At 40.8% G+C, this 21,917-nt stretch overlaps 1 protein-coding gene across 1 annotated transcript in view; it reads right to left on the bottom strand.

Moving 5' to 3' along the window:
• Positions 1–21,917, bottom strand: part of DOCK2 (dedicator of cytokinesis 2) — a 1,824,799-nt gene that overhangs the window by 1,663,558 nt on the left and 139,324 nt on the right. The window contains exon 2 of the mRNA XM_085617853.1: positions 2,965–3,048. Within this exon, the coding sequence (XP_085473979.1) occupies positions 2,965–3,048 (84 nt within the window). The remainder of the gene's footprint in view (positions 1–2,964; positions 3,049–21,917) is intronic.

Here is a 21,917-nt window from a genome sequence, read left to right as displayed (position 1 = left end):
ATATAATCAATAATTTACGTATTTTTCAATTAGCATATTTGTGAGACAGTAAAACATGTTTTCTCATGTCACTTTTGATGTACAACTGTACATTTACAACTACCCACTAGCTTTAAATCTATACATTCATTCTTCATTAATTTTTAATTGTAGAATATACAAATATCACATAGTGTCTGTCCTTCGGGTCCAGATCGTTAACTTGAGGAGAAGACGACAGTCATTCAGAGATGCAATGCATGCGTTAGCTTACTTTAATTGCTTTAGAAAATAATGATTAATTTAGGCATGCTTCTGTTGCATAACTAGGTCACACTATGCTGCACTGCCAATAATTCATGAAATGCTACAAAAAAGTGTACATATATTTTTGGTGTACAAGCTTACCACTTTCATGTGGGTTTCTCTCTTTCAGAAATTCAATAAAAATACAGCCTCAGCCACAGTAATTTGTTCTGCTCTCCAGAGCGAATGGGGAAACATGTCTTATTTTAAGACTGTCAAGCTCTTAGCCCAGCTCTGCTGGAAGTTGAACAAACCATTGTACTTCTGCATTTCATAAGCATGTGTTTATATCCCTAATTAATTATGTATAGCTTGTGCAAACTAGTTGATTGATTGAATGTAATAATTGAAACATTTCTATTCAAAACATTCCTCTTGATGTTATGTCATGAAATGTGTGTGCCTTCTTCTCCTGAAACACAATAACAGAGGGTAGTATTTGGTGATGAGTCAGACCTTTGGCTACAAAATTGTTTTGCTCTATCTGAGACCTTTGATTTGAGATTTTTAGCTGTATTACCTGTATACTGAGAGCTCTTTGAGCTAAACCACAGAAGGCAGACATTGTCAGACTGCTTGTTAATGTATTTGATATACTAACTATATTTATTTTCTGTAATGAAGCTATATTTTTTAATAAACCCACATGGTTAATAATTGTAGAATGTTGTCATGTTCAGTTTTATTTATAGCCTTGAACTAAGTCAATGGGAGACTTAGATAGACCTGTTCCCGAATAACAACCCTCCTGAATTATTACTTAGAGTCAACATTTGCATTAATTATCTTTCCTTGTAACAGTTTCAGTGACATATCTAGATGTCCAGAAGAGATAAATAATCATATTGAAGGGTACAGAAGTCATGAGGGCACCTAAATTGGGAAATTCCCTCTCTGGATCAAACCTGATAGGAGAATTAGGGTAACCTTGAAGCTTTTGTTTACACAAGGAACCAACACCTTAATTGATGTAAGGTTGTCTGAACCTATAATTTTATATTATTCCAAATGAATCAAGTTCTATTACTTGATGCAATCAGCACCTGGTTTTCAGCTGGTGTGTTCTACTTGTATTGTGGAGCTCTTGCCTCAAGTTGAAAATTGGGTCATTTGCACTACTGGCACCACAATTAATGTTATAATATTCTCTAGCATAAGTGGTTATTCTGTTTGCTCTTTGTGCAGTATTCTGCTAACTACCTCACGTTTACCTATTTTTAGAGACACCACTATTTATGCACAAGCACAATGTGCTCTAGTTACGCACTAATCCATTTCCATATTCTAAATACACATCCTGATGTGTATGCACAGTGGCGTAGCATGAGGCCTCGACCTCCACTGAGCACATGTGGCGGGACCCTGGCCTGAGAGCTCCTGACTGGTTCTGGGGAGGGGGATACTCCATGTACTTTGCAGGGGGCCACCTCAAGTTTCTTCGCGCCACTGTGTAGGCATATATAAATATAGTGCATTGACATTGCACAGAAGAGGGCTGTCCATATATTGACAAAGTCTCATTCTTAAATGTCTGCTATTTTACACATGTGTAACTCTATGGCCTGACAGTGGTCCATAACACAGTAATCTAGATGTAATTATATTTCATGGATAAAGAATCAAACCATGAAAACCGGCTCTTCATTTAGTTATTTAATCGAACTTCACACATCCATTAGCTCACATCTGATATTCTCATTTACAAGGGATTTTCTGTCACTACAGATTCGTAGGTCTGATGGTTTAAAATGATGCCTGTGAACTTTACAGCAACCGTCTGCATTTGTATGGCAACTCTTTGTTGGTAGAAGGGATCTCAGGAGGTAGATTTGCATGTAGTAATCTCTTTATTTCAGTTGGTATTTTTTCTTGGCTTATCTAATAATTAGCTAATGATGATCATTTCTGGCAGAGTACCAGGTGATGGATGGCTTCCTTTTCATTATACTATTTGCCTTTTTCTTCTTTGGGATTCCTGCAGTTGGTAGGTACGATTTACACAATTTTGTTCCCGTAACCCTAAAGGGAGGGCATCCACGAATAAGCTGATTTCTGGTTCTGTCTCATTCATTTCTTTCCATGCCCTTTGTAGTACATTGCTTCGGCAAGCAATCCTTCTCATGTACGTCATTTTCAGAATTCTACCTCTGAGTGTTTGCTTCTGTCACATACTTATATTACAAAAAACGTTTCATGTTAGTACATTATATGTTGATATCTTCTACATTTTTAAAATGTTAAGTATTGTAAAATATACTTCTTATTCATTGAACAAGGTTCTATGTTCAATGTTTGAATATTTGGTTGCCCTGGTGTTTTTCAATATAATAATAATGTCCTTTACTCGATTACGTTTTGGTGTCTTGTTTCTTTATTTTGTACTCTTCACACGGAGCTAATTCCCAATTATGTTCTCTTGTCTCACAGGTGACTGCCTGCCACAATTCTACAATCTTGTCATTATTCCAAAGTGACCCAACTGTTCAAACAAAAACTCACTTGAAAACCCACAGAGACTACATAACAAATGTTGGACCACTACACATATACACCGGGATTATGTAGATATGAAGTTAAAAATGCTTAAAATGCTTAACATCAGAAGACTTGACAATAAAGAGTATAAATTAGAATTAGAAAAAACAAATAACAAATAAAGGAGTTAGTTGAGTATTTTACCTTCACATGATTCCGTTATGTATACAACATCACCGATCTGAAGTGAAAGCTGTTGTGCTGCCGCAGCCTCAAAATTGTATATTGCTGTAAAATGAGACAAATTTTTAGCATTATATTAACATAAATAATGCTTACATTATTAGAGTACATAAAACAACATTGTTGTGAGGTAAAATCGATAACAATAAAATGTAGTCCCTAACAACACATCAGCAAATAAAAAACATAGGCAAACAAACAATTGTGTATTCATAGTTAAGTCAATATTGAAGTGAAATAAAATTCACCAGTGATGTTATTGATGGTATCTCCTCTGATGTCATTTATGACATTATGAACATGTGTGAGATCATGAGCGAAGTGTTATGGAGCGAGTAAGTGTTTGTTCAGATTTGATTTGATTATAGGTTTTGTATAGCGCACAAAATGCCATAGAGTGCCCTGGCACTGAAGACTTTAAATTGAGCATGCACATTGTTGGCTAGCAAGACGAAATAATTAATCCAGCTAATCATAGCCAGCTAATTTCAGCAGCTTTGCTTTCAAATTGTACCTAAAACTTGATTTTAATTGTGTTTCTTCATGATATACACACACAGGTATATAATCTGGCAGTAACATTGATTTTATTTCATTTGAGCTAGAAAAATATATTTCGCTTAAATCAATATATGTTGCAAATTGTATGGTGAATGTGGTAAACCCAACCTGAAATTTGTGAAAATCCTCTGACCTTCACCATTGCCCATTGTTTTATGGACAATTTATTCAAGAAAGTTACACAAAACCTAGGCATTCTATGTCCAATCAGTGATCGTTGCTAGCTGCACTTGCAGGATAATTGACAACAATGTAAATATGTGATATGGGATAATATACCCTGAATTGCCCATGAAGGATATTTATTGCAAGTCGTTGAGGTCTGTGACCACATAGTGACATGAGGCTGCAGGTTCAGAGCTTTTATGAGTCGAGGAACATTGAGGTGGCTTTGAATATCCTTTTAATGTACGACTGGGATATATTACTCGAGTTAATAAGTGTATTTTTTTACTTCCGTAGCTTCCCGAAATGAGCACTCATTCTCCTAGGTAAGGTGTTTGTTCATTTAGTTGTGTTTTTTTTCTTTGCAATCTTTGATTTATAGTTGTCTCTTGTAAAACTACAACTCTCAGAATGCATTGTGGAAACAGAACATTGTGTCAAACCAGAGGAGCTGTGCCCACGATGTGAAACAATAACATTGTATTGTTAAAAAAACCTCTGAAAATAATACGATTACAGATATTGAAATTAAAAGGACTTTCACAGACCAATATGAAACATGAAGTCATTCTTACAAGGATTAAAACTCAAGACCTTCAAATGAGCATTTATATTAAGGATGAGCTATTCATTGACCAAGTCATGCTTCCACCTTTGCAACTGCGTTGTTTTTCCTGAAGTGCTCCCAGTGGTTGTTCTGTGTGCTATCTGCAGTTGCCGCTGGTGGTGGATTGAGGGCCTCAGGGTTGCCTTAATGATGGATACATTCCAAAGAATCATGTGAATTGAATCTTTCTCATCAGGCATGTTTGAGCAGGGCCTCGTTTGAAAACTGCAGTGAGACAGATAGTGGGGAAGAGGTGTTGCCAGGCCAGAGTCTGGGAGCACTTCAACGGTTTGACAGAGCTCCCTTGATTTATGGGTGAGGTTGCAGTGGTGTGTGTGGTCAGGATTTTTCTGGTAATTCATTCGTGCTGCATGAAAGCCAAGCCCGTGTGTAAGTAATCTGAGGAGCACTAACTATTTCCGGTGTGTACTTAAATGGCGTTTGCCCTAGAAAACTATTATTCTAAAACGTGATAGATAGCAGTGTGTGTATGATTGCCATTATTTTTGCTGCAGGTTGGCATTAGTTGTGCCAACGAAAATTACATAAACACAACAGAAATCAATTTTCCATACACAGAGGACTGTGAGTAGTGATTAGCACTGCAAGAGCAGCTATCCTCGAAAGGGAGGAGAATGAGTTACCATTGCTTGCCTTCAATGGAGTTTCACAGAAACGTCCCCTTATAATCTCTGGAGACTGAGAGAAGCGTATAAAAAGACCCAGAAATTTGGGAGGGCACACATGAAGATTGCTAGCGGAGCATGAAGGGGTGCCACTAGCTGGCTGCGTGCCAGGCAGCTTTCTGAGGTGTGTGTGGATAGTTACATGGCTTGGTATACAAATGGCAGGGAGGGTTCATAATAGTTTAGCCTGTATAATAACCATGAGGCTGATAGCATATTTACGTGTAAGGCACGGATTACCCTGATCTATTAGTGGAAGCAGGGATGTGTAATATACAATTATTTGGGTTTTTGTAATCATCATTGTGTTTTAAAAAAATGAGATGACTATTATAATTGCCATAACATTTTAATCCACCATTGTCAAATATCATCTACTGTTTATTTATACCATTATTGGGGACTGGGGTGTGGGTCCTGCCTAATATACTCCTGCAGTTTAAAGTTGTCTGACTCATAACATTCTGGATCACCCTATGTTGTACTAGAGAAGAATGAGAGACACCTGCCTGCTCTCCTTTTCTCTGAAAGGGGTGACACATGCCTTAGCCCTGTGGATCTAAGGAGACCTAACTGGGAGTGCCCATCCCTCTAAGAAGGGAGGTTCATGACACAAGAAGGGAGGGAGGGGAGCACTAAAAGAAGTTGCTGCAAGCAATAAACGGAGACATGTTAACATCACAGGTGGTTTGTAATAACTTTATGCAAGTGACTTGCGACATCATTTTCATATTTCAGGTGCATTCTGACATCAGAGCACACCTGTAAGAAACATAAATTGCAGGCAATTATTTAGTTCATACAGTCTCCCACGTTGTGTAAAAATACATAACGAGTCACTGTCCCCTATTTTTACACCTTCGATTTTTCTGTTTTCGAAGGCTACACAGAAAATGGGGTTGATTAGGGATTAGTGGATAGGGGACACCTGCCAACGATTAGTGGGTGTTAGTCCTTTAAACAGAATATGTATTACAGTCAGTGATAGTGACTCTGTATTTATGGAGAGATCAGAGTTTCTATTGAAATGCTATTTTTGTTTTGCCAATAACTTTCATTCGGTTGAACAAATTTGCACAACACTGATGAATAAAAGGTTAGTTTCAATTGGGGTTGACATAGCAAATTTGATGCAGATCCATCAGGTGGAAGGGAATAAAACTGGGTTTTCAAAATAGTGACATTTCACATTTTCACTCCCAGATAGATATTTGCACTCCAGTAGAGTCAAAAACACTGAGTGGAATTGCATCAAACTTGGAATGAAGCTAGAACGTTACTCGTGGAAGAGCCTTTACTTGGTCTAGTTTAAATCAGTGCAGGAGTCTTTGAGTAATTAACACTACAGCAATGTATCAGGTGGACTTGAAAGGCCAAAACATTTGAGATATCAAGACCACGAATTAATGAATCATCTGTGGATTTCTGACATCATGGAGGATTTAGAAATAGAATTACAAACAGTAAGTTATTCCAGTCAACATAGGAGCTTCTTCTCCCAACATCCATTGCAGATTTACAAATCTGACAGCATATTCACAAATCCATCACGTTCTGATTGGCTGACCATCACAGAAGAATTTATGTTGCAGCTGTTACTACCTAACAAGCTGATCTGGGCATTGCACTGTGAACAGTTAAAACAGAAAGGGTATAATGAGAGAGGGTGACCCTACCTTGCATTCAAGGGCCGCCCCAGGCACCAAAATAAATATTTTTTTAAAAAAACATATATATTTTTTTGTGTGTGATTAGCAAATCCTGAACCAAATTAGAAATTAACTTGGTGCACTACAGATGAGCTTAGTCAATGACCATATTGTGGGTTTGTGCTCAGGGTCTCTTCGAAGGCCAGGCCTTGGGGCACATCCACTGCCCAGGTTGTCCACCTGCTGGACTTGGGCACAGGCCTGGCCTGCAGCCAACCAGTGGTGGTTGGCCTCCAGCACAGGTTGCAATTTTATCATAAAAACACACAGAAATTCTTGGGTTTGCAAACTCAAAATGGGCCAGAGGAGACAATGCTCTGGCACCCAATCAGATTTGTATATTTGTAAAACTTTTGGGTGCATATGGGTTATTCTATAAATACCCAATTCCATTTTTATTTCCGCTAATGTTTGGATGTTTAAAAGAACAAAGGCTTTAAGTATTCCTATTTCTGAATGAGAACATGAATAGTGTTGAGTTTAATGTTTTATTTGGGATTGGCTGTTTAGTTGGTTCATTTTAGATCTTGTAGAGCCGAATATAGTAATTGTTTTGCTTTTGCGTATACTTTTGACTTAATATTGTCTCCAGAGATCATGGTCATATGTGACTGCATTTTTAGTTGGACAGTCGATCTCTGACTAATTTTAAATCAGTGAATCTGTGAATAAATGCTGCATCTAGAACATAGTGTACACAAGGTTTAACTCTGGAAAAATTATCCTATTTGTTGTTCAGTCTCTATATAGCTGTTAAATTCAGGTACTTTGGCTATCTTTAAATGTTCAATGTACTATCAAGCTCTGCAGATTGTCTGGCTACATGTCTAGCAGGCTAGTAGACTATCTGGTGGCTGTTGGATAAGGCAGAATTGCACTAATACTCATGAAACATGATGCACGACACAAAGCGAGCAGTGCAAATTACAAATTAAGCACTGGGTAAAAACTTTATTGTTGGTAAATTAAAACCTTACAATATAAAAGCATGCAGTGGATCACGCTGGCTCTCAGGTCACAGTTTATTTGCTGTTCAGTGTGCTGCATTTACATCTCCTGACGAAAGGCATTTTTTTATTATGCATGGAATGGCAATGATGTCTGTCACAACCAGGCATTGCGATTGCAGAAGACATATCTAGGTGCACAATGTAAGATTAATTTGCTTTAAGATTGTGCTGCATTACTAAGGAAATAATGTGCCCATTTGAGCGTGGTGCAAAGCTGAAAACCAGTTTAACAAGCATTGGCATAGCCAATAGGTCTCGCTTTTGGGACCTTATAAGTATTTAGTTATGCAGCACAATATCCTTGGTGCAACAACATCAACTGTTGCACGGCTAAACACTTATAAGTTCCCAAAGGCGAGACCTATTGGCTATGCCAATGCTTGTTTGTGGTAGTATGGACAAGCAGTTTAGGCTTATCAAAGGGTAGTGTTAGGCATTTTTTGAACACAGGAGTAAAAATATGATTACTCACACTTAAATGAATGATTCTATGCCAAAGACACCTTGTGACTATGCTGGAGCAGAGTTTTCTGTTTGAAAATTCGTTGGTTTTTGAAGCTCTGGCATGTCTATTTGTCATATTAATTTATTAATTACTAATAATTAATTATTTGTCTTGTGCAAGTGTGTTTATATTAATCAATCCGTTTGTCCTAATAAGAGAGAGTTACACGTGGGTACGCATAAATGTGCTGTTTAATAATAACGTGCGTGTTTTCATGTTTAAACGTTGCTATGTGCTGTTTATTTTTGAGCACAAAACGCTTTTCGAATTAATGCTTTTCTATGTTGCAAGTGCTAGATAGATACATACACATAAGGGTATTAGTGGGATTAGCACTGTTTAATCACTATGCTGTGGTAACGTTGTTTTTGTTTCTTTTAATTAAGATGGTCTATTGTGGCCTATGGTGGCCTAGATAAAGATGGCCGATTTTGTAAGCCTGGCCTCGATTTGAAAGTAGAAAACCGTGATGGGAGAGAGCCCTGCTGAATATGGTCCTGAAGTCAGCTGACCACAGTCCTTGCTTGCCTTGTTAAAAATTTTCCGTGAGGACAGCAGCAGCCTGGGTAATCTCCAAGTGAAATGGAACGTCCTTGGCAGCCTTGGGAAACAAAGGAGCCTTAGAGAAAGACTCTGAACTATGGTCTCATTGCCGAGGAGAAGTAGAACTAACAAGATACATTTATGTTTCTTGGTTCCTGTTCCGTAGTCTTTATTTTGTGATTTTTCCTGAGCGGAGATTTTCAAATGTAGCGATGTTACATCCTTTCCTTCTCGCTCTGCTCAGCGGTCCAGCGGACATTACAACATTTCTATGTATCTTTCTTTTGTTCAAATTAGTATAAGAATTGTTAGCCTAGAGAGGGTTCTTGCCATTTTGCCACTTGCCACTTGCCATTTGCCTTTGCCGCGTACCGAATCTGCGTTGCTGAGGATTGATGCTGAAAGGACTTCGTCTTGAGAGACTTTACCGAGAGACTTGTCCTGACCCGTTCTGACATTTAGCTAGAATAGGTAACTATGAGAAAATGATTTATTCTGATTGATTTCCTTTTTGACTAATTTTAGATAAAGCAATATAATTTGAACATGGTGTTGGATATTATTTCTTGTCAATTATTGAGTATCATATTTTGATTATTACTGTATAGGTTGTATAGATTATGTTTATGGACAGTCATAATAACCAGGTCTTATCGACCTCGATATAGATGCAGGGTGACTAGGAGTTTTCTTTCCACAGGTTTATTGCTGGTAGAGTATTTGAGCGTATGTTAGTGAAATGGGCCCTAGCGTATGATGAATGTATGTGCGTGTAACTGTGAGATTACTCTACCTGTGGTAGTGGGAATATTATACACACCCTGATCTCTATCAACTAAACCATGGATAAAGGTTGCCATCAGAAGTGGCACTGTAAAGCCTGAAATATATCGAATAATGCTCAACAATGAATGGTGCTCTGCAGAGAGCCCCTTGAAAAGAAAAAAAGCGCAAAAGAGTTTTTGTAATAAACAGAGTGCGGAGAAAGAAAAATTGGGTGAGGAGCGGAAAACATTGGGTGTGCTGAGGCGTATCATAGGGATGCTCATCTGTGCACCTATGTGCTGTTACGTTGTCTCGCACATAACAATAACTGGTACAACATGGACACTGCAAGCTAAATACAACTACTGAATACTCCCCAAAAATCATGTGAAGGCCGAAATGTGACAGCAGGGTTTCGTATGGTGCAATACGCAGGAATAAAGGACCGAAGATCTGCGATGCGTGCTTGAAAGTGCACAGACTTCCATCCTGCTGTGGCATTCTGCTGGTCATTTCTACTCGCCACAGAAGTCTGTTTTCTTCCCAGTCCGCCCCCCCATTTCATAGCAGGAGACAACCATCGCAAAGACTGTCCCTTAGCAGCATGTCATGGCAAAACAGAAAGCGATCCGGCGTTTGTAGCAGTATGTATTACGGAATGGGATGTTTAAAGCAGACTCTCTGTGTGAGCTACGTTCTTTGTGATAAGAGACTGTTACTGAGCTGAGAAACACCAGACAGAGGGGAGTAGCAGCTGATGCTGGCTCCTGGTGGAACTTTATTGTAGGCACAGGTTGGACTAGCCTGTGGGAACAGCAAGAGCTGCCCGTGCCCTGGATGATGTGGCTGGAAACACTGTGCAGAGAGAATCCATTCACAGTCATTGGATATGGGGGGGCCGGAGGGGGTGCGGAAAGAACGGGCTGCTGAAACAATACAGCCGGGTGGGGAGGGGGCATGAGCGGCAAAAAGTAAACGAAAGAGGGGAACACAGGCAGGGCCCCACACTAGAGAGACACGTCTCACCCGCGCTGCGAATGACAACACTTGAGGAAACTCTGCTCTTGTGGAATGTGTCGGCAAGTTCGAGCTGAGTTGTTGGCGTGTCCCGTGAAAACCGGACCCCCCCCCCAAAATATATACAAGTATTCGTCCTGAAGGTGCGCAACAGCGAGTCTGAACAAAAGCTACCCCTGCTTTCCCATCACAAGCTTGGCGATGTTTGCTTTCTGTACCCATCTGAACATGAAGTTTTTGGGAGTGGCGTCAACGTGTGCGTAGCTATCTACAGGGCTCTAAGTGGGTTGAAAAAACTGTGGGGCATATTAACAAGGGCTTTATCTCTTGATAAAAATATCGCCCTATCAACAACAGGGTGCTAACGTGCAACATCGCATGTTAGCACCCTTTTTCACTACGCTTCCCTTTGCATCTCTAATGAGATGCAAAGTGGGCGTTCCAGAGCAAAATATTAGGAGAAATGTCGCTAAGCGACATTTCTCCTATTATCAAGCTTCACGCTAACCCTGTTAGAGACAAAAAAAGCAGTGCTAACCACGGTTAACGCTGCTTTTTTACGTCTGCTAATTTTCAGACTTAGACATGTAATCCAATGGGAGGTGGATTACATGGCTAAGTCCACCATGGGCTATCAACAAGGATATCCCTATCCTTGTAGTTTATCGGCGCATTACCAGCGATAACCTCCCAAAATGCCGCTATCGCTGGATTTTTTATCGCCTAGGCGGTTAGCGTTGGTAATAACGCAATAACTAGGCGATATTATCCAGCGATAGCGGGCGTTAAAAAAATTAACGCTAAGCTCCCTTAGCGTTAATTTTTCCTGTTCCTTGTTAATATGCCCTTGAGTGTGTGTGAGCGAGGGGGTCTCTCAAAGGTCCTTAACCAATGTAATTAAGGGCGTGGCTTAAAACACGTCCACTGAACATCTGTGCTTAGCTCATTGTCCCGCGCGACTGGTATTTTGCTGCTTCTATCATTGCATCCAGATATATAATACAAGAAGCAACATTACACCTACAACAAGCCAGTACTATTGGCTTTGTCAGTGCTTGTTAGTTGCGTAAGATAAATAAGCAACAACTATGGTTTTGTTGTATTTAATATTGAAAATGCTTCAGTTCAGAAATGGTGAGAGCGTTAAAGTACTATAACGAGTCTATTTAAAGTTACATCAAAGGCGGTGAAGGGTGGCACTGCTGTAGAGTTGAATTTTTTTTATCATTCCTGAGGGTGAGGGCAAAACTGGAGAGCTCGATAGGGACCCCTCTCGGCACTTGCTTTTTATAACTGCCGGTGCTGAGCACCGGCAAGACCCGGCCCACTTAAAGCCCTGGTTATCTATAAATGGTCTAACTGGGTGACTGGCACCGTGGCCCAGAGACCCGATGGCCCAACTGAGCTCTAGTTATTGCTGTGTTTTACTAACTAAATAACAGTTGGGGCAGGTAAGCTTTTCCTTTCTTGCACTATGGCCAGTGCACACTTGCGACGCCACGTCAATGTGCAAAAAGTACTTTGTAAAATGAAATAAACCTCTAGCTTGAATTTCAGCATTTGTCATACAACTTGCTATGCTTTTCCTTGCAGTCATATAAGCGTTCCATCTCCAAAGCTAAATAAAACAATGCTGTTGCGGAAGTGAAACAAACCATTGAGGAGAGGGGGTATCCAACAAGTGTACCGAAAGAGCACGTGGTTATTGGGAAAGTGAAAACAGAATGAGCACGCACCATCTTTCCCTTCAATCCGAAAGTGGAGCCAGTCTAAACAAGGCGGAGCGAGTGGGCGCGCGGCTGCAAAAGTGAAAGCAGCTATAGCGTCCACACGCTTAATGACCCGTGAAAGACATGGTGACTGCGCGCATGCACGCTTGCGTGAACGCAAGCGCTAGGCCAGCCATGGCAGCATTTTTTTGAGCCCTCACTAAATGTCTCGCCAGGCCAGCGCATGCACTGGGTCAGGTGAGATATGCAGGGGTTTGTTCCAAAGCAAGATACACTTCTTTTAAGAATGTTTTTACCCTTTAATGAAGGCAGTGTTACCCTTTGAAGAACAGGACTATTTTAAACAAAGTTGGCCATTTCCTGCAAGGCTTTGCCTCTAGGGATAGAGAAGTTGCACTTTAAAGAATGGTAACCATCCGACTATTGACTCCTACTTGATAAATAAAGTACAGGATTACATTTCATGGAACATGCCACCTGGTGTGCTCTGTTTTTAGTTACTATAGAGGCAGGGTATCCTCCCTCTAAATCCTTTACTGGCAAAATGGTATGGGTTATCACTGATCTGTAATCCGTGCAATAACGGTCTCCAAGATGTTAATCAAGTATTATTTATCTGTCCATCCTTGTTATAATGCCAATGGAAATCGATGAGACCAATATGTTTACAGCTATCTATCCTCTCTACCTCAGCAGTATTAGAATCTCTTTATGACCCCTAGCGAAATGTTCTGTCATATGAATTTTTTTTTTTACGTGTTTTTTAAATCTATATTAAAGTGCATCAGATATGTAGGATGTAGATGCTGATACTTGTTTTATGTGGGCGATTTTATCTTTAATTCTCTAAAGGTATTTCATGCTATATAAACTATCTTATTTTGTTTATTTCCTAACTCTTGCGCTAATGGCACGAAGGACACTTAAATATCTTGTCCATGTTATGCTGCTGTGTTGTCAACTGAAAACCCTTTGATCGTCTAATTCAGTTTAGGAGCCACTGATCTCTTGTTGGGGAGGAATATGTTTGTGTCTATTTTATTGCAAAACAAAATCTTTTTTATAAGTTGATGGTTTTGTGATTTATATGGACCTCCTCCGAGTTCCATAATCATAAATAAATAAAATTGAACTTTGTCCACTTGCTTCTGTGGGCTCAGATTTTTCTCACCATGCAGTACCAAGGAAGTCAAAATGAAAAGACGTCTTACAAAGAAGTCTGGAGTAACCAGGATGGCATGGTTGGCTGGTTCATAAACGGGAGGCTCAGATGTACACTGCACATGGAGAGAGAAGGGAAGAAAAAACTGGGTTGCTTTGATCAGTGTGGATGAACATGAATTCAGCAAATGTGAGCCCAGACTGGGGTAGTGTTTTGCAGTGATCCTGATCATTCATAGTCCCCTCTAATGTGCAGAGGCCACACAGCCAGCCACAAGGTCCTCAACACATCACCATGAAGCAGGGCGAGTGCAGTACAGGAGTTGCAATGAACGGCAAGGAGAAGATCCTGGCCCTGATTCAAAGAGCCTCCACACTCAGGCGGAGGATCAACAGTTGTGTACCACGACTGTGGATCCTCCGTCCGAGACCAGAGGCTCTTTGTGAATCAGAGCCCCTGTGTCTGTGCCTCGAAATTGCAGAGGAACCATACAAGCTTATTATAAACTCTTAGCTGAGTGCAATAAACTCTAAGAGCCAAAAACTTAGTGGCATCTTAGGAATTTGTGGGCCCTTGACAATATATATTTTGGGTCCCCTGTTTGGAGACACTTTGAATCTATTACCTCTTTTCGGCTCATTCCAGCCCTTGTAGTGACAAACAATATTGAAATATATGTTAAACCTTCAGAAGCAAGGGTATGCAAAAGCAGCCAAAGACTCAAGCTGCTTGGTGTCTAGTAGCTTAATAGTATCACAAAAAAGCTTGAAGAAACTTTTGTTTCAGCCATTTCTTTTCGAATTTGTATCTAGATATTTTGTTATTTGCAACAGCACATTTTAGATGTAATGCAGTGTCCAACTAGCTCGCTACTCCCATTGCAGGGAAAAAGCTATGGGTGAACTGTTAGATCTTTCATTTTATGCACTAGACCACTGAAGTAAGACATAGAGCTTAAAAAGTATGTTTAGTTTCCTAGTATACATAATCACAAAAATAACCACCTTCCCTACTGGTGTTGTTGCTGCAACAGTAAGAATCACGGCTCTGCTCTAAGGATTTTCATTTCATTAAGTGAAATCTAATAACGTTGTCGTAATTTCTCTTTTCCTGTCGTGTTCCTCTCCTTCTTTACAATTGTGCACTTCTCTGTCTAGGCATTTACCTGTGACACTACTGATTAAGAGAAATGGGGTATGGCAAGATACAACAGATGGACAGGAACATAAAGAGAAGAGTATAGAAAGAAACGTGAAGTAGGCGGGAAAGGAATGGGTAGAAATACAGATGATGTAGAAAGATGTGTGAAATAGGGAAGGAAACAGAGTAGGTGAGATGGATTCAGTTTTAGAGTGTGGCAATGATAACTACAGATAGGGAGAAGGAAAAGTAGAGATGCAGAGGAGTACAGTACTCTCAGGGGTGAGATAGGGAGAGAGAGATGAGGCTGAAAAAGTTGTGAATTAGAGCGATGTACGGGCAGCAAGAGGTAGATGTAGACAAAGAGAATTGAGGAAAACCAAAGAAATGCAAGGTGAGAAGAGGAATAAAAAAGGTTTAGGTATAGAGAATAGTGAGAGAAAGGTGGAGAGAGGGGTGAGGGGTAGAATGAGAAACGTGGTGTAAAGCGAAAATACGAAACTGGGAAATGTGTATAAGTAAAGGAGAGGTGAGGCTAAACCCTTAGCAAATCCGTCACTAAGTGTCCGCTAAATATGATTGGCTGTCAAATTAGAAAAGAAAGCTGTTGTTTTATGAGCAATATCATTTAGCAGGCATATTTACAGTCCAACCCACTTTACATAGGGGTTTCTCAGAAGGTGGTGACCCTGTGCAATTGCCCACTTTGCCCATGCCTTGAAACATCTTTGCAGAAACCTACGAGTCAGTGCTGGCAGCAAAGAAATGAAGCTAAGCAATTCACCAAGTGAATGAAAGATTTTCCTCAGTCTATTCCTTGTCATTTTCCTAGAGCCATGTGAACTACTCAGAACATGAGGTAGTAGAGGAGCCAGGCGAACATGCAGAATTATGTGGTAGATATCTGTATGAGCCCCTGAGACCAGAATTCACTGATAAGTAATTACTTCACACCCACCGTGTCACGGTATGTGGCATGAGGGGGGAACCAACATGCCACACGTTCAGAGCACCCGACAATCTTCAATAGAGCCATGCCATGCCTGAAATTGCACTTGATAATCCCTTCAATATAGTCAAAGTTTAAAGTCCAGTTTTATGTTTATAAAAGCACAGTGGGTCTGAAGGACAGAAGGCAGAAGATCGCAATCGGCCACAGAGGATGCATTACACATAATGAGTTCATGAAAGGGAGCGACATTATTGTTCACCCAGGTGCCAGATATCACTACTAGCATGCCTTGTGGCAACCTGGGAATCTCTTTTCTCTTCGTCTCTTTAGTGATTCTCAGGGTGGAAGTTGAAATACTGTGGGCAGAGCAGGTTGACTCGAGAGGAGATGGGGTACGCTGATGGAAAAGTGGGCAGGTCTAGGGGATAGAGGGCATATTTGGGGGTAAATGGGCAGACAAGGAGAAAAGAGGGCAGGTGTTAAAACTGCGCCATTATACTCATCATACCAACAGGCCCCCGTTCATTGCAGGCAGTGCAAACCCACTCAGCAAGACAACCTGGCCACAAGAGAAGAGTTGGCATCAATAGATTGCAACAGTTGAAGTAGGGACCATGGATCCTGTGTTCATTGTGTAGGACGGCAGTTCATAGAGCAAGGGGTTCCAGGAAAAATAAGGAAATGCAAACAGCTGGAAGCCGCAGGAGTGTAAACACTGCTCTAATATTGGAGGCTCCTACCTCTCCCTCACACACCCAGCCAGTGTGCCAAACATTAATAAGCACTTAGAGAAAAGCCTATAAAAAGGCACAATTACAGAAAGGCAGTTTCTCAGCAACTTCCTCAGTGCAAGATTCAAATGTGTTAGAATGCTCGTTTTGACTAGTCCCGCCTTCCTGTCTTAACTGCTTAGATATTTAGAATTTGCATTGAACTTGGTCACATTCCTGCCTCCTCTGTTAGTAGAATTCCCTTGGTTCTTGTTCTTTCCTACTTTGTAACTCTCTCCTGACACCTCTTGATTTGGCTCATTCCACTCCTGACCCGGTGAAGCCATCCGTAGTTGGTGGCAAGTTGTGCCCTTGACCTCCTTGTACATGTGTCAGCTGTCTCTTATCCTCCAAAGGGATTTAGCAGCATTTCTCTGAAGTTGCTGCAGTGGGCTATCAGCTGCAGTGACGTTGGTATCAGGTAGTTCATCTGGTAAGTCTGGCAGTGAGGTGAAATGGAGGTGAATTATTTAGAATGTATGGCCTTATTTAGAGTTGAAGCACTAGCAGATGGCCCAGCAGCCTTATTCCAAATGCATTATAGACTATGACACTTACGTCAGACAAGATAACCGTCAAGTTTTGAAGGAATACTCCATCACGCATACTCAAATAAGGCCCATAGTTTTACACTGGAAAAGAAGAGACTACAGTTTTTTGCCTTGGTCTCATTTCAACTTCCTTGGTAGCATTGATATCTGCTTTCCTAACCTGGTTGGGGGAGGATGGAAGAGGGCTTGCTGTCTACTCCGATATACTGGAGATCTGTGGTCTGTTAAGAGTACATCAGTGTCCAGGCACCGGAGCTGGACAGCAGGTAGGCTAAGAGTAAACCGGGTAGACTCAGTGGAGAAAAGGCTGATTGCAGCAAACTAAGTTTCCATCTCTGCACCCAGGTTCTTGAACATCTCCCTATCCTTCTGGCCTGCCCGAATGCTGCTCCAGTTCAGGAAAGAGTTGAAAACTCACCACTTCAAAGAACACTACACATCACAATGCATTAATCTTCCTCAACCCAACTCAATCTCCTCTTTCTCGTTGACTTGCTCGTCTTTGACCATGTACTCCAATCCACTACCTTTTGGAACAGAGTATAGAAATAACATATAAATACATACATACATGCATCCATAAGCAGGCTGAGGGGAATGAGGGTAGAAAGGGAACTAATAGGCAGATTTTGGACAAAGCAGGCAGACTGAGGGGGAAGCATGACAATTGAGGAACAAGCATTGGCATAGCCAATCGGTCTCGCCTTTGGGACCTTATAAGTGTTTAGCCATTCAACAGTTGATGTTGTTGCACCAAGGATATTGTGCTGCATAACTAAATACTTATAAGGTCCCAAAAGCGAGACCTACCTATTTGCTATGCCAATGCTTGTTAAACTTGGCAACACTGTCTGGGTATTGGTTGCATCCCATTAGTACCAATTTAACACCCAAATTTAGCAATAAGCAACAGAAAGTTGGCCATGCCAGATTTGCAAAGGGCCTTCACCGTGTGACAACATGTGTTGCTACATTTTTATTAGACTTTTGAACTGTTAGAGCTAGAAACAAGGGGGGGCGTGGTTTGGCGCCCGAGACGCATGGCGGCGTCCGGGTGAAGCTCTCCGGTGCGACCTGGCGGCACCGCGTTATCTGCTTTTCTCCCACGGATAGAATGCCGTTTCAGAGCGTCGGAAGACCCGCTGAGTTAAGCGCGGACCTCTTCGTTCCCGTTCCATAGCGGGACATGTTTATTTTCAGCACAGTGAGTCCCCAGGTGGCGGCGAGGCGATTTCGCGGCCGCCATTTTAAAAAAAAAAAAATTCCAAAAATTTGAACTACAGAGTCTTTTCAGAAGAGGGCTTTATTTTTGAGTTGCTAAGCATGCCTAGAAGCGCTCACATGACCGTTCTATCACTTTCTTTCCTTTAACTCCCTACCAGATGCTGTTATTTTTATGCACAGCTATTTATACAGTTACCTAAGGAGAAGCACTCACGGCAGCCATTTTGTAACCTATTCCTCATCTCTGTGACTGCGTGAGCACTTGTTGGATTGCAGTGTTGTTTTTTCTCCCTGCATTATGGAGCTTCAACTGCCCATTTGACCATAACTTGCCTCATTACTTCTCCTTTGTCCAGAAATACCCCTTTTTTGCCTAATATTGACTTGATACTTACTGGATATGATATTGCTGTTGGGCGTTTGACCAGAGTTGTTATATTTCTGGTTTATACTTCCTTCTGCGGCCTTCTCTCCTTGTCAGTGGCTCTTATCTTTATTTTGGCAACGTTTCTACCCTTGTTGAATAGAACTTGTGTTGGGATTGAATTCTATGGGTAGAATAAAAGGCACTCTCTCTAAACAACCCACGCCTAAGCGTATCATCGTCAAAAACTCAAGAATTTTTACTGCCTTTTCCAAATGAGAGGATTCTTTGTTGTCTTCATCTCAAGCTTCCGCGACAAGTATGGATCCCTCTCCCCCACCAGCACCCTCTGGAAAATCTGTCACCAAGCGTCTAAAACAAAACCCTCCTTCTCCACCTAAAACGACTTCGCCTGTTTCCATGGAGACACTGCTGGAGGAGATTAGGGCCCTACGACCCTTTATGGTGGAAACGAATAATAAACTACAAATTCTCACTGATACTTGGTCTCAACTTGACACGAGAATTACCGCATTTGAATGTAACATGTCTTCTTTTAAAGATACTGCCGCCAATGTGTCTCACCTTCAATCTCAAGTATCCGTACTCCAACGCCAAGTTGAGGACCTCGAAAATCGTAATAGGCGGAATAATCTACGCATCTATGGTCTGGTGGAGAGATCGGAGGGATCGGATCCTCCTGCATCTTTAAAACTTTCCTACCCAAGATTCTTCACATGCCAGAAGGCACCGCCCTTAACATTCAACGGGCCCATAGAGTAGGACGTCCTCCCTCGACTGCTTCATCTCCACAGAGAGCGAGAGGTGTCATTTTGTACTTCTTGGAATACACGGACTTACTGAAGGTTTTGTCAGCGGTTAAATCTTCTCAGCGCATCACTTGGTCTGGCTCAACCCTGTTTTTCGCACAAGATTATGCCAAGTCTACTGCTAACAGACGTAAGGCCTTTCTTGACATGAGGTCTACTCTTCGTTCCATGGGTGCACGCTATGGGCTCTTTCACCCCTGCCTATTTAAGGTCACGTTCAACAACAAGACGACAACCTATGAAGATCCGCTGCAACTACAGTGTTTTATAAACTTTAGCAGGACGGATGCCATGGATGCTTCAGGATCTTCATCCTCAAATATTACTTGACGTTATGTTTTTTCTTACAGATTCTTCATTTACTGCTTCTCCTCTCTACCATTATTTATGTACCATCTGTTGTTTCTCTTGGCTTCGATAGTCTTGCAATTTTGACTTGGTACTTTATGTATTAGTCGCTCTGTTTTATCTTATGATTCACACTTTTCACTATTCATTATGCTAATAGTTCTATTGTTTTTGTTCTCTCTCACATCCGCAGATACCCTATATTTTTGGCGTGTTGCCCCTCGTCCTCTGTTTGGTCAATCCTGGATGTACCGTCTGTGTCATGTGGCCTCACCCCTTCCCCTTGTTCCCTTGAATCTTCTTCATGTAAGTATAAGGGGCAACTTGCTGGTGTGACGAGCAGTGTGCGACCAACTTTTGCATAATTTATTACGGCTCCCTTGAGCCAACGGGCTGACGAGCCTTGGATCTGCACCTGCGCGCCATGAGAGGTACTTGACCTGTTTTAATTACATTTTGGCAGTCCACACGGCACCCCTTTACACTGACCTGCTCCCTGCTGATGAGAAGCAACTACCTCGAAACACGTGTCCAGGGATGGCTAACGCAACACATACTGTTCTTTATACATCGTGGCATAGGCGTACCCGCCGTCGCCACTACATTTACCACAGTCCTTTGGGGCAACTTGCTGGTGTGACGAGCAGTGTGCGACCAACTTTTGCATAAGTATGTTTCCTGTTCACACTTTCTTTTTGTGTCTTTCTCGTTGCCTTTTACTACTGTTCTTCTCTTCCTCTCTTTTCTTTTCCCTTTTTCCCCTTCTTTTCTTTCCCCTTGTAATTCCCTTATTCTACTCTCTTTTTTCTCTCTCCTTTTTATCTGATCACTTGCAAATGTATACTCTTTGTTCATTGTTCTTTTCTCCTATTGAGCTTATTAATGTTATTGTCTTTAATCTTTTCCTCTTTTACCTTCTTGTTGGTATGCTCCTGAGTTCTCACTTATTTACTCATTTTAATCTTATAACTGTTTATCGCATTGTATGTTCATGGTTTAATGATTTTACTCATATCCAGTCAAGTTCAGAGTTACCACATGGAACATTAAGGGATTGAACAATCCTATTAAAAGACAACAAGTTTTATCCCATTTAGCTAGATTAAAAACTGATGTTGCTTTTCTTCAAGAAACCCACCTATCTGATGCTGAAGCATCTAAATTAAAGAAATGTTGGGTGGGCAATGTGTTTTCTTCCCCAGCTTTGGGTAAGAAGAATGATGTTCTCATTCTCTCTCATAAAAAGTTTAATGTCTCGGTTACTTCTCAAGAAACTGACTCTGAAGGTCGTTGGATTATTGTTAAATTACTTATTGATAAAATACAGTTGGTTTTCTTTAATGTTAATGCTCCAGTTTCTGTTGACAATGTTTTTTGGTTGCAAATTTCTGATAAGTTACTTTCATTTGATGATGATTATATTATTTTTGGCGGTGACTGTAATCAAATTTGTGATCCCATTTTGGATAGGAATTCCCCAGTCAGATTTGTAAATAATAAAATGCACTCACAATTTACTTCTACCCTTCATCAAAAATCTTTAGTTGATATTTGGAGACTGTGCCATCCTGATCTTCGAGAATACAGCTTTTTCTCCCCCCCACACAAATCACAATCTCGTATTGACTACCTCTTTTTAAGTAAATCTTTAACGCAACATGTACCCCACTCTGAAATAGGGTCCATTTTAATTTCAGATCATGCCCCGGTTTCTGTTGATTTTGACCTAATCCCTTACAGCCCGTCTACTGGACGTTGGCGATTTAATAATTCATTGCTTGTGGATCCTAATTTTTCTAGCCAATTCAGTTCTTTCGCTTCGGAATTCTTCATCATAAATGCAACTCATGATTCCTCTCCTACTATGATTTGGGATTCTGTCAAGGCAGCTGCAAGAGGCTTCATTATCAATTTTGTCTCTCAGAAGAAAAAAAGTTTTGAGAAACACTCGGCTCAATTGCTTGCCCAAATTTAAAAACTAGAATATGCTTATTATCATTCTTATTCTGAAACTTCTTTGAAAGAACTTATTACTGCTAAGATCACTTTTAATAAATTATCCACGGAAGCGGCTTCTTCTTATCTTCTGAAGAGTAGTGCTCGTTACTACGGGGGTCAGAATAAAATGGGGAAATTATTGGCTAATTATCTAAAAGCACGTCGGGATAGAGTTAGGATAGACTCTCTGAGTAATTCTAATGGCGACACTCTTCTCAAAGATGAAGATATTTTAACTGAGTTTGTCACCTTTTATAAAAATCTTTACACTCCTGAG

Source organism: Triturus cristatus, chromosome 7 (assembly GCF_964204655.1).
Source record: "Triturus cristatus chromosome 7, aTriCri1.1, whole genome shotgun sequence".
Lineage (NCBI taxonomy): Eukaryota > Metazoa > Chordata > Amphibia > Caudata > Salamandridae > Triturus > Triturus cristatus.
Note: the sequence above shows the minus strand (reverse complement) of the source record. Positions and strands in the feature narration are given on the sequence as shown.